This window comes from Microcaecilia unicolor, chromosome 1 (assembly GCF_901765095.1).
Source record: "Microcaecilia unicolor chromosome 1, aMicUni1.1, whole genome shotgun sequence".
Taxonomy (NCBI): Eukaryota; Metazoa; Chordata; class Amphibia; order Gymnophiona; family Siphonopidae; genus Microcaecilia; species Microcaecilia unicolor.
Genome location: NC_044031.1, coordinates 359,064,753 through 359,078,288, shown reverse-complemented (window position 1 = coordinate 359,078,288; position 13,536 = coordinate 359,064,753). Strand labels below are relative to the sequence as shown.

At 43.9% G+C, this 13,536-nt stretch overlaps 1 protein-coding gene across 1 annotated transcript in view; it reads right to left on the bottom strand.

Annotated features, from left to right (window-relative positions):
- The window catches only part of SDHA (succinate dehydrogenase complex flavoprotein subunit A), a 213,106-nt gene that overhangs the window by 139,386 nt on the left and 60,184 nt on the right, over positions 1 to 13,536 (bottom strand). Inside the window, 1 exon segment of the mRNA XM_030209736.1 lies at positions 3,280 to 3,428. Within this exon segment, the coding sequence (XP_030065596.1) occupies positions 3,280 to 3,428 (149 nt within the window).

Sequence of the window (13,536 nt, the reverse complement as noted above, 5' to 3'; positions counted from 1 at the left end):
GGATAAAGCTGAACTGGTTAACAATTATTTCTGTTCTGTGTTCATGGATGAAAGGCTGGGGGTAGGATCTCAGAAAAGATATGCTAAGGAGGATGGATGTATGGTACACCAGAACCAATGCTCAGAAGACTCTGTTCGTGAGGAGCTAGCTAAACTAAAAGTGGACAAAGTGATGGGGCCTGATGGGATACAGTCAAGGATACTCGAGGAACTCGTAGATGTTCTTCTGGTGGCTCCGCTGTCTGACCTCTTCAATGCTTCCTTAGAGTCTGGAGTGGTCCCGGAGGACCGGAGAAGGGTGGATGTGGTCCCTCTGCATAAGAGCGGAAGCAAGGAGGAGATTGGGAATTAGTCAGTCTGACCTCAATGGTGAGTAAACAAATGGAAATGCTTTTAAAGCAGAGGACCATGAGGTTTCTCAAACTGAACGGATTGCAGGACCCAAAGCAGCATGGCTTCACTAGAAGCTTGTTGTGGGTCCTGGATGGCATGAGGAAGAATCTATCAAAGCTTAAAGAATGGTCCAATAATTGGCAACTAAGATTTAATGCTAAGAAGTGCAAGGTCATGCACTGGGGTTACAAGAACACATGTAAGCCGCATTGAGCCTGCCATGAGTGGGGAAAGTGCGGGGTACAAATGTAACAAAAAAATAAAATAAAAAATGGTACAGTATAGGAGGGGGGTGAAGTGCTTCTGTGTACAAAAGAAGAGAAGAACCTGCGGGTGATTGTTTCTGATGACCTTAAGGTGGCCAAACAGGTAAAAAAAAGCAATGGTCAAAACAAGAAGAATGCTTGGGTGCATAAGAGAGATGACCAGCAAGAGGAAAAAAAAAAAAGAGGCGATAGTGCCCTTGTATAAGTCTCTGGTGAGACCCCATTTGGAGTACTGGGTGCAATTCTGGAGACCGCACCTACAAAAAGATATAAACAGGATGGAGACAGTCCAGAGGGCACCTACAAAACTGGTAAGAGGTCTCTGCCATAAAGCATATAGGATAACTTAAAATACTAGAACCAAGACTGAATATGGTGTACCAGCTCCATAAGCAATATCTCTCTTTGTTAAGCAAACTGCTTAACAAAGAGAGATATTGCTTATGGAGCTGGTAGCTTTATTAATAATACAGTCTTGGTTCTAGTATTTTATGTTATCATTGTTTTCCAAAGACTGTGGGATTTGATTTGGTGAATAAAGCATATAGAGACAGGTTTATAAATCTCATCATGTATATGCTGGAAGAGAGGCAGGAGAGAGGGGATATGATAGAGAAAGTCCTCCATGGTGCGTCTGCAACTTGAGTATTGTGTTCAGTTCTGGTCGCCGTATCTCAAAAAGATATAGCGGAATTAGAAAAGGTTCAAAGAATAGTGACCAAAATGATAAAGGGGATGACGTCCTCTCATATGAGGAAAGACTAAAGAGGTTAGGGCTCTTCAGCTTGGAAAAAAGACGGATGAGGGGAGATATGATTGAGGTCTACAAAATCCTGAGTGGTGCAGAATGAGTAGAAGTAAATCAATTTTTTGCTCGTTCCAAAAGTACAAAGACTAGAGGATACTCAAGGAAGTTACATGGAAATATTTTCAAAACATATAGGAGGAAATATTTTTTCGCTCAATGAATAGTTAAGCTCTGGAACTCTTTACCGGAGGATGCGGTAACAGCGGTTAGCATATCTGTGTTTAAAAAAAGGGTTTGGACAAATTCCTGGAGGAAAAGTCCATAGTCTACTATTGAGACAGACATGGGAAGCAGCTGCTTGCCCTGGGATTTGTAGTATGGAGTGTTGCCACGATTTGGGTTCCTGTCAGGTACTTGTGACCTGGCTTGACCATTGTTTGTAAAACAGGATAATGGGCTAGACAGACCATTGGTCTGACCCAGTATATGGCTACTCTTATGTTCTAAATACCTCAGTGATATTAATGTACAGGAGGTGAGCCTTTTTTCAATTAAGGAAATCTCTGGAATGAGAGGGCATAGGATGAAGATAAGAGGAAATAGGCTTAGGAGGAATCTAAGGAAATACTCTTTCATAGAAAGGGAGGTGGAAGATTGGAATGGCCTTCCCTGTGGAGGTCCTGGAGACAAGGACTGTGTCAGAATTTAAGAAAGCATGGGACAGGCATGTGGGATCCCTTAGGGAAAGGAGGAGTTAGTGGTTGCTGAAGAAGGGCAGGCTGGGTGGGCCTTTTGGCCCATATCTGCCATCATGTTTCTATGTTTAGAGTGCCACACACCTGGCACAGTGCTTATATTGCAGCTTCAATGGAGACAAAAACTCCTCAATTCAAGAAAGTTTTGAACGGGTATAGCAGATCTCTAGGGAGGGAAGGATAGTAGATGGCATGGATGGGCAGACTGGAAAAGCCATATGTTCTTTATCTGCCTTCATTTTTAAATTTCCTTTTTTGTGCTTTCATCTTTCCACCACTGCTCTGCACCTTTCACCTAACTCCTACGTCCATTTCTTGGTGCTAGTGGTGTAGTTTTCTCCTGGTGCCTTTGTCTGCACCATTATTCATTACATGGTGTTGCCATACTTTCAGCTCCATGACTAAGGCTCAAAAGCCTTCTCTGCCTGTAGCCCTCACTTTTTGGCTGGATGGTGCTTCTCTGTACAGGCTACTGGACTCTGGAGGTCATTGGATCCAGATGTTGAGTCTGTTTCTCAGATAGTGGCCCCTGTGGGCTCCTAAAAACAACCTGCCACAGTTGTAACAGTTCTGCTGGTTATGTGTTGATCCAAGGCAGAGGACACATATTACCAGCATCTGTAAAGCCCATTTTTTGGTCACAAGCCAGGCATTTTCTGAATCCTGATTTCTCTGTGAACATTTTGAAAACATGCAAGTTAAGCCAAACACAATTTTGATTTTTTTTTTTTTTAAATAAAACGTTGAAATTAAAAAAAAAAAAAAAAACACAAAAAGAGAATATTTAGCGAAACCATTCAAGATGAGACAGACAACTTTCACATCTGATTAGTTGAACTGAAGTTTTTTCCTAAAGTGCATGGATCTCAACATATTGGAATGGCAATGCATGATCAGGTGGCGCTCACTTCCTCCCCTCCATACCTCCTCTTTACAAGTTTCTCTTCCCAAATCCTCCTCACATTTTCCTCCTTGTGTATCAAAACTGACACCAGAATTGTCAAGTATAGTGAACATTAATGTTACTTCCAATGAGGAAGAAGATATGCATTGTTGGGTTAACAATGCAGACTAAAGAATTAATACAATCTCATTAAATCTTTTGAACAAATATTACCCGGTAGCCATGACTGTATTCTTTGCCCTAAATCGATGTATGGATCCATCTTCCATGCAGAGTGCAATCACACCACAGCACTCCCCATTTTCCATCAGGAGATCCAAGGCAAAGTATTCTACAAAATAGCTGGTATCGTATCTTAGAGACTTAAGAGGGAGAAAAAACAAATATTCAAGTCCAGCATATAAAATTACTTAAACCACATTAGTCTACTGTTAATGCTGACCACAGTACATTATTTATAAAAAGGCAATTCTTTTCATGATTTTATACAAGCCTTCAAGTACTCTAATTTCATATCATCCACAGTTTACAAGATACATCAAACAGAATCCAATTAATTAAAGGTGACACATGGCAGTCTGATTATGACCCACAGGCTAAGCTGTGTACTGCTAAGCTGACACAGAGATAATTAAATTCCAAAACTTAAAATTTAAAAAAAAAAGAAATTGTTTTAAGCAAAAAAATGATTCTTTCTGCACCAAATTAAACTAAAAATAAAATTGTTTAAATAGAGCTAAATTTGTGGAGAAAGCACGAGTCAGAGGTTACTTAGGGCCTTATTTACTAAAATTTATTTTTTTCTCCCATACACCTAGAACGATTCCAACCAAAGCTCTAGTAAGACACTTAGCGAACCTTAGTAAAAGAAGCCCTAACCAACTTGGTGCATGCTAATAATTAGAATACGCTAAATGCTAAGAAACCCATTTTATTCCTATGTGCTTCTTAGCGTTTAGCGCTTGCTAATTGATAGTGCGCATTAAATATCTGTTAGTGCACTTTAGTAAAAAGAGCCCTTAGTTTGTTGTGGCTTCCTATCAGCATAATATGATCCACACTGACTGGTTGGGAAAGACAAGTTATATTACAAAACTTATATTACACTTAAGCACTATGGACTACATTCTATATATCACGCCTAAAAATTTGGTGCCGAAATAAAATTCTCCTAAGCACATGCTATAAAGTATGCCTAAACTTCCACGCATTTTATAGAATATGCTGAGCGCTGGTTCACGTGACTAAATTTAGTTGTGGGCAGCTACATCAAGTAAAACCTGGTGTAAATGCTGACGCATAAACTAGGTGCAGCCCAGATGTATTCTATAACAATGCACACAGATTTTAGAAATGCCCACCCCATGACCTGCCCGTGGCCACACCCCCTTTCAACTATGCAACTGAGAATTTACATGCAGCACTTCATAGAGAGTTGTGTGTGTAAATTCTAATTCCAATTAGAGGCATATTTTCAAAACATTTAGACTTACAAAGCTCAACTTTGTAAATCTAAGTGCTTTGAAAATGAGCCCCTTAGTGTCAATAATTGCTTGTTAATTGGCAATCAGCACTGATTGGCTTGTTAACTGATTAGGTTATGCGCATTGTTATGGAATACGCTTCCATTTCAGTACGGAAATCTCAGCACAACATATAGAATCCGGGAGTATATGTGATCCATTAAGCAAAAAAAAAAAAAATTGGGGTATAAGACTTATTTATACCACAATGCCAAATTTTAGCCTTGGATATGGACTAGCTATTACGTCTTTAAAAAAAAAAAGAGAAACATTAATAAAAACAACAAAAAAAAAGTAATTAAGCACAGAAATCACATACTCCACTTTAGGTACCTTTTAGGCTCTGGCAAATTTTAGGCTGTACAACATGAAAACTTCAAAGTTGTGAAAAAAATTGCATAGTCCCATTCTAATTGCATAGTCCCATTCTACTGACCATATAGAGGCATATTTTCAAAGCACTTTGGGAGGCTAAGTTCCATAGGTTTCTATGGAACTTTGGGAGGCTAAGTGCTTTGAAAATAAGCCTCAAAGTACACAAAACTTTCAAAAAATGAAAGTTGCCAAAATTTACCCCTCCAAAAAACTTTTATAGCCTCTCTCTCTGTTATTTATAAACCAAGTTTTGGTACACTTTGTTCAGCAGATCACATATTTATTATCTTGCCAATATGACATGCATAGAGTATTCAGTAAAAACAGATAACTTAAAATTGGACAACATTCTATGTTAATGACGATAATGAAAAATTAACAGTTCACAAAGCGAAGATACTTACTTATAAGCAAGTAATCTCAGAGGATAGCAAGTCACATATTTTCACATGTGGAGGAGGTCATCCACAGCACCCAGTGCGAAAACGCTGCATAACGTACTATAGCTTGAAGAACTCAAGGCATACATGGGGGCCTACCCACGCAACTCACGAGAACAGGACCAGCAGTACAATAACATAGCTATGTAACACAACTCCAAGAGGAAGTGGAAGGGTAAACTCCAAGAGGAAGTGGAAGGGTATGTGAGAATAAGAGGCCTGCTGTCTTCGGAGAATACCTGCTAGTATCTTCGCTTTCTCAGAGGGCAAGCAGACCAGTTTTTTCACATGTGGGAATCCTTAGCTACCAGGCTCACAGAAAACAACAACAACAATAGGAATTCACAACGGCGAGTTCAAAAATCTCTATTAACCTGAAACTATACACATGCTGGTTGAGAGAGTGCAGCCTGGAATAGAATAAAACTGGCCTAGGAGGGTGGCTTGAATTCTAGAGCCCAAACAGATTCTAGAGAACTGTCTGTCCAAATCGACTGCTGCGTCAGGCATCTTGCTCAAGGTAATAGTGGAATGTGAATGTGTGGACTGAGGATCATGTTACAGCCATGCAAACCTCTTCAACAGAGGCTGATCTCAAGGGGGCTGTCGATGCTGCCATGGCTCTGACAATGTGAACCTTGACCCTCAAAAGTCAGCCTAGCTTGAGCATAAGTAAAAGATATGCAACCTACCAGCCAACAGGAAACTGTGCATTTCCCTGACAGTGATTCCCATCCTGTTGGGATCAAAACAAAAAGCTGGGTGGACTGTCTATAGAGCCTAGTTCACTCCAGATGAAAGGCTAATGCTCCCTTACAGTCCAAAGTGTACAGTGCCCGTTCTCCAGGATGGGTAGGGCTTTTGGGAAAAAATGTTGGAAGGACGCTAGACTGATTTAGACACAACTCCGACACTACCTTAGGCAGGATCTTAGGGTGTGTGCAGAGAACTACTCTGTTATGATAAAATGTTATGTAAAGTGAATCTGCTACTAAGGCTTGAAGCTCACCGACCCTGCAAGCTGAAGTAACAGCCACTAAAAACAAGACCTTCCAGGTGAAGTACTTCAGTGGACAAGAATCGGGGCTCAAAAGGAGCTTTCATCAGCTTGGTAAGGATGATGTCAAGGTCCCAGGACACAGGTGGAGTTTTAACAGGGGGCTTTGTAAAAAACAAACCTCTCATGAAGCGAACAACTAGAGGCTGTTAACAGATGGGCTTACTTTCTACACAGTGATAAGCACTAACTACACCGAGGTGAACCCTTACAGAGTTGGTCTTAAGACCAGACTTGGACAGGTACAGAAGGTATTCAAGCAGGGTCTGTGTAGGGCAATAAAGAGTGTCTAGGGCCTTACCCAGTGGTGTGCTGGTAAATTTTTAGAACAGGCTCTCTCCCCGGTCCACCTCGACGCCCCCCCCCCCCAAATTGCAGAGCTGGCTATAGCCGGGGGGGGGGGGGGGGGGGGCAATGCATTACACTCTCCAGGAAAAAACTATTAAATGATCCCAGGTTCCAATCTAATTCATGTTTAATGTGGGATAAAATGCCATAAATAAGTAAATAAATATAAACTTTTAATGTTGAGCACCTGATTCTCAAGGTGAACATATTCCAAACACTATAATGAAAATGAGTTTTTTTCTACCTTTGTTGTCTGGTGACTGTTTTTCTGCTCATGCTGGCCCAGTATCCGATTCTGCTGCTATCTGTCCTCTTAACTCCGTTTCCAGGGCTTCCATTCCATTTATTTCTTTCCTCCTTTCTTCTTCATTTCTGGTCCTCAGCTTCTGCCTATTTTCTCCATCCATTTGCAGTTATTCTCCTCTCTTCCTTTTCCCTCTTCTCATCTCATTCCTCACTCTTCCCTCCCCTCCACCCATGTCCAGCATTTCTTCTCTCTCCCTTCCCTCTCCTCCACCCACCCATGTCCAGCAACCCTTCTCTCCCCTGCCTTCCACCCACCCATGTCCAGCAACCCTCCTCTCCCCTGCCCTCCATCCACCCACGTCCAGCAACCCTCCTCTCCCCTGCCCTCCATCCACCCACCCATGTCCAGCAACCCTCGTCTCCCCCCTGTCCTCCATCCACCCACCCATGTCCAGCAACCCTCCTCTCCCCTGCCCTCCATCCACCCACCCATGTCCAGCAACCCTCATCTCCCCCCTGCCCTCCTCTCCTCCATCTGCCTTCTTCCAGCCCTCCCCACTCCCCTGGTCGTCCATCTTCCGTCTGCCCTCTGCAGCTCGCTCCCCGATAGTAGCCCTGGTTCCTTCTTGTCCCGCCGCCCTGCCTTTAAAATTTTATTTTCCCTCGAGGTGCACCAGCGTTGAAGCGAAGGCAGAAGGCTCAGCTCGGTTCCTGCCTTCGTTCCGTTCCTTTGCATCATGGCTCCGCCCTCCCCTGACGTATTTCCTGTTCGCGCGAGGGCAGAGCCATGATGCAAAGGAAGGAACGGAACGAAGGCAGGAACCGAGCTGAGCCTGCTGCCTTCGCTTCAACGTTGGCGCGGCTCGAGGGAAAATAAAAATTTTAAAGGCAGGGCAAGAAGGAAACCAGGGCTACTATCGACAGATCTGCAGAGGGCAGACGGAAGATGGACGAGCGGGGGAGCTGAGGCGAGCCGGCTCGCACGGGCCAACAACCGGCTCGCAAGATGCCAGTAAATGTAACAACCGGCTCTTGCGAGCCGGTGCGAGCCGGCTCCAGCACACCACTAGCCTTACCTCATACCAGATGGCAAACCTCCTCCATTTAAAAGAATAACTCTTAGTGGGATCTTTCCTGGAAGCCAACAAAACCCTGTAGACACCCTCTGGAAGATCCAAAGAACCAAATTCTAAGCTCCCACCATACAAACTGTGAGGGCCAGACACTGGAGATCAGGATGCAGAAGAGATCCCTCGTTCTACATTACATGTGTTGGAAAACATTTCAATCTCCAAGGTTCTTCGGAGGATAGGGAAACAGATCTGTCTGGGTCAATATGGGGGCAATCAGAAAGACTTCCCGGTCTTGTCCGAGTTTCACCAAAGTCTGCTCCATGAGAGGGATGGGAGGATACACATACAGAAGGCCATTCCCCCAATGGAGGAGGAAGGCATCCGACACTATGTTGTGTGCTCTGAGCCTGGAGCAGTACTGAGACACTTTGTGGTTGTAAGGAGTGGCAAAGAGATCCACCAAGGGGGTGCCCCACTCTCAGAAAATCTCACGGGCATTGCCCATGCTGAGTGAACACTCGTGCGGTTGCATGATCCTGTTCAGTTTTCGGCCACGTCGTTGGATTTGCAGGCTAGGTATGTGGCTCTGAGAACTATCCCATTCTGGACAGCCCATTGCCACATCCAGACAGTCTCTTTACAGACGGTATGATCTCAAACCCCCTTGCTTGTTGGTGCAATACACTGCAACCAGATCGTCTGTTTAAATGAGCACAATTTGGTTGAACAGTCGATCTCTGAAAGACTTTATGTATATGTTTATTAATGATTTGATGAACTGACAAATCCCTTTACCTAAGTGATTTACAAAATTTCATTAATCTGTCTCCTGAGTTGACCAAGTACCCTAAGTGTGAAGCCCACCTAAGTAAGTTCCCCACCCCACCTTCTGGGACTGAGCAATTTGGATCATAAGTCCCACAGTCAAATTGAGTGGAGTGGAATGGGTAGCCGTGAATCACTTGTTTAATCTTTCCAAAAATTATAGGACTAGGGGGCACACAATGAAGCTACAAAGTAGTAAATTTAAAACAAATCGGAGAAAATATTTCTTCAAGCAATGAGTAATTAAACTCTGGAATTTGTTGCCAGAGAATGAGGTAAAGGCAGTTTAGCTTAGTGGAATTTAGAAAGGTTCGGGTATCTTCCTAAAAGTACATAAGCCATTGTTAAGATTGACTGGGAAAATCACCTTCTTAGTTCTACGATAAGCAGCATAAAGTGCATTGCACTGTTCTGGGATCTTGCTGGACTTACTTGTGACCTGGATTGGCCACTAATGGAAACAGGATAATGTGGCTTGATGGATCTTCAGTCTGTCCCCAGTATGGCAACGCTTCTGTTCTTATAGAAATTGGATCGAATTGTCCTCCAAAGTAGAGATTGAACCAACTCTGGAGTTACTCGGATGACATCAGCTTGAGACTACTGGAAAGCTAGTGACGCAGTAATTAATGCAGTAATGAGAAATTTTTAAAAAATTATGTGGTACCACCAAGCTAACGGTAAAACATTATGCGGTAGTGCCGCGGGAGCAGGGATAAATCCGTGGTATTGGGGATAAAGATCTAGCCATCCTGACCCGCCCACCCAAGCCTACCTTAACTCACCCTAGTGGTCTAGTGGCTTCTTCGGGAAGAAAAGAAGCCCACTCTTTTCCGCCCACTGCAGGCCACCTCTTCAAAATAGCCGCCCAAGTCTTCAAGCAGAAGTCTCGCAAAGCCGCCACTTGAAGTCTCAGCAGCCATTTTAAAAGAAGTGGCATTATCAGGCAGGCAGCGAGCAGGAAAGACTGGGCTTCTTTCCTGCCCCAAAGAAAGTTAAGGTAGGTTCACGGGATGGGGCGGGATGACCAGATCTTTATTCCCATTAACCCGAAGAAGCTACTCAAGAAGGTTAGATTGAGACAGGAGACAGCATAAGCCTAAAGCTGTTCCAGTTGGATAGGCAGTGCCTTAAAAAGGTGGAGGATAAAAGATTTTTTTTCTTAACTTATGGGAAGCTTATAAATAAATAAAAAAGCTGTCAAATATCTAGATATGTATCTTAAAATACAATTCACTATCACTAAAACAGCTACTGTAGCTGGTAGAAACAGAAGTAATACTCTATTATGTACATTTTCTACACGGTTCTATAGAATACAGTAAAACATGGCCAAATTTAAGCGAGGATATCCTGTTTCCCGATATGTTCATCTTAACTGTTGTTGTAATCTGGCCTTGGGAATACTGGTGTTATAAGGATGGAATATGTTGTAATTAAATGGAAGTAAAATTAAACTCTGTTTTCATTGAGGCACTTAGAATCTCATCTTCACCTCATCTGTTTTGCAGAATTTAATATTTCAGATACACAAATGGATTATTCCATTTTGAGCATGTTTCAGGGACAAGTGGTTTTAAAGTCAAAATAATAAAATATTTTGTTTTATTCAGATCTCTTTTATATTGTATTTTGCTGTACATTTACAGTTTTACACTCTAATATTATTTTAACTATACTGATGTCAATTTCAAAGCTTTGAGCAGGGAGATGCCGGAGGAAAAAATGAAGACTGTAGGGATGGTGAGGGGACGGAGATGGATAAAGCGGGAGGGGGACAGAGTTAGAAGATTGCTTGAGTGCAGGGATAGGAATAAATTTTGGTTGCAGGGAGGAAATGGGGACAAATTTTTGTCCCTGCGTCACTCTCTACTAGGCTCCACTGGGCGGTTCTCATGTGAAGACCATCCGAACTCTCATCCACTCTCTCGTTACCTCTCGCCTTGACTACTGCAACCTACTCCTCACTGGTCCTCCCACTTAGCCACCTATCCCCCCCTTCAGTCCGTTCAGAACTCTGCTGCACGTCTTATCTTCCGCCTGAAACCGATACACTCATATCACCCCATCTCCTCATGTCACTTTCATTGGCTTCCGATCAGGTACGCATTCAATTCAAGCTTCTGCTACTAACCTACAAATGTACTCGATCTGCAGCCCCTCCTTACCTCTCAACCCTCATCTCCCCTTACAGTTCCTACCCGTAACCTCCGCTCTCAAGACAAATCCCTCCTTTCAGTAACCCTTCTCCACCTCCGCCAACTCCAGCTCCGCCCTTTCTGCCTCGCCTCACCCCACGCGTGAACAAACCTCCCCGAGCCCATACGCCAGGCCCCTCCCTGCCCATCTTCAAATCTCTGCTTAAAGCCCACCCTCTTCAATGTCGCCTTCGGCACCTAACCGCTACACCTCTAACAAGGAAATCTAGACTGCCCCAACTTGACATTTCGTTCTTTAGATTGTAAGCTCCTTTGAGCAGGGACCGTCCTTCTTTGTTTATTTTGTACAGTGCTGCGTAACCCTAGTAGCGCTCTGGAAATGTTAAGTAGTAGTATAAGACCGTGCCAAGAGCGACATGCATGCGGAGGCCATGTGGCCTAATAACCTCAACATCTGCCGAGCTGTGACCTGCTGGTCAATGGTGAGAGCGGCTACAGCATCTGATCTCAGCACAAGAAGAAAGCTTGTGCCTGCTGTTTATCTAGCAGTGCTCCAATGTAACTCCAATTGTTGAATCGGGAGCAGATGGGACTTGGGGTAGTTTAAAACAAACCCTAGTAGCTCTAGGAACTTGGGGTAGTTTAAAACAAACCCTAGTATCTCTAGCACCTGAATATTTCTCCATATGGACTCCTGAGCAACTTCCTTCGATGTGCTGTTTACCAGCCAATCATCCAGGTAGAGAACAAAAATGGACTTCCAGTCTGCGTAGCAAAGCTGCAACTACCACTAGCCTTTTGTGAAAACGCCGAAAGCTGACATGAGCCCAAATGGCGGCAGAATGCGGTACTGAAGTGATGGGTTCCCACGGGAAATCTGAGATCCAAGCCACAGGAGGTAGTATTGAGATATGCTATAGGCTTTCTTTAAATTCAAAAAGCATAGCTTTAAATCCAAAAATCATTGGGAGACGGGTGCCCAGGAAACAAGTACCTGAAATAGAATCCCTTCCCTTCTTCCTCTGGTGGAACAGGTTCGACAACATGGGCCTTTAGAAGGGCAGAGAATTCCTCCGAGAGTACATCTTTACAAAGACAGCTGAAGAAAGATGTTCTTGGGAACAATTTGGTGGTCTTCATTACCAATGAAAGGCGTAACAGAGAGGCACTACTAGAAGAACCCACCGGTCGGATGTTACAAGGGGCCACCTTTCTTGGAAGCCTCTCCCACCAATAGGTCATCAGGGACAGTTACTGTGACCGTGGTTATGCTCTGTTGGAGCCAACTCGTCCCTTGTTTTGCCCAAGAGCCAACTGGGCCTTAGGCACATGCTGTTGACGAGAATGAGTGCACTGGTGCTGAGCTTGCCGTAGTGGGGCGAGAAGAAGTGTATCTATGCCTCAGAGTAGTAGGGACCTCTTTGACTTGCCCAAAAACTTCCTAGATGAGGAGGGTGCAGAAGGCACTCACCGGGAGAGTGTGTTGATGGCATTAGTGTTTCTCTTGAAGTGGTCTGCATCCTCTTCCACCTTCTCTCCACAGCAGTGGCATCCACCAACCTCTGCTGGTCTGCCGGGTCCAAGTCAGAAAACCCACAGCCATGAGAGTCTGTGCATTGCTATACTTTGAACAGAGATCCTCCACACCACATATGCACCATGGCCAGAACTTGCGACAAGCCTTGTGCCGCTTGGCCAGCTGGCAAAGAGATTCAGCATGCTCCAGTGGGAGAGCAGCATCCAAATCAGTCATATTGTGCACTAAGCTCTGCAAGTAAAGGCTCACGGAGTGGAGGAGTGGCCTAGTAGTTAGAGCACTGGTCTTGAAATCCAGAGGTGGCCGGTTTCAAATCCCACTGCTGCTCCTTGTGATCTTTGGCAAGTCACTTAAACCCTCCATTGCCTCAGGTATAAACTTAGATTGTGAGCCCTCCTGGGACAGAGAATTATCTAGTGTACCTGAATGTAACACCTTGAGCTACAACTGAAAAAGGTTTGAGCAAAATCCAAATACATAAATGTAGAGCTGGTATGACTGGATACTGGATATAGGCATTGAGGACTGATACATCTTTCACCCAAAGGAGTCTAGAGTTTCATCTGCTCTGCCTGGGGGCGCCGAAGCAGTGTCTCTGGAACTTCTGGCCCATTTGAGCATGGATCCACCACCAGAGAATGATGAGGCAACAGTATTGTATTGTAACATTTATACCCCGCTTTCCCACTCATTAGCAGGTTCAATACGGCTTACAAATATAACAGGTTTACAAGAATACAAAATGGATAAAACAGCAGAATATCTATATATACAAGGCACCTCCAATGTTCCAATGAAGCCTCAAGCCGGATGAGGCACCCGAGATATCCAGTTTGGCCTGCAGTCACTGTAGCTCCGCCCTCGCGTCAAAACTCGATGACGTCGAG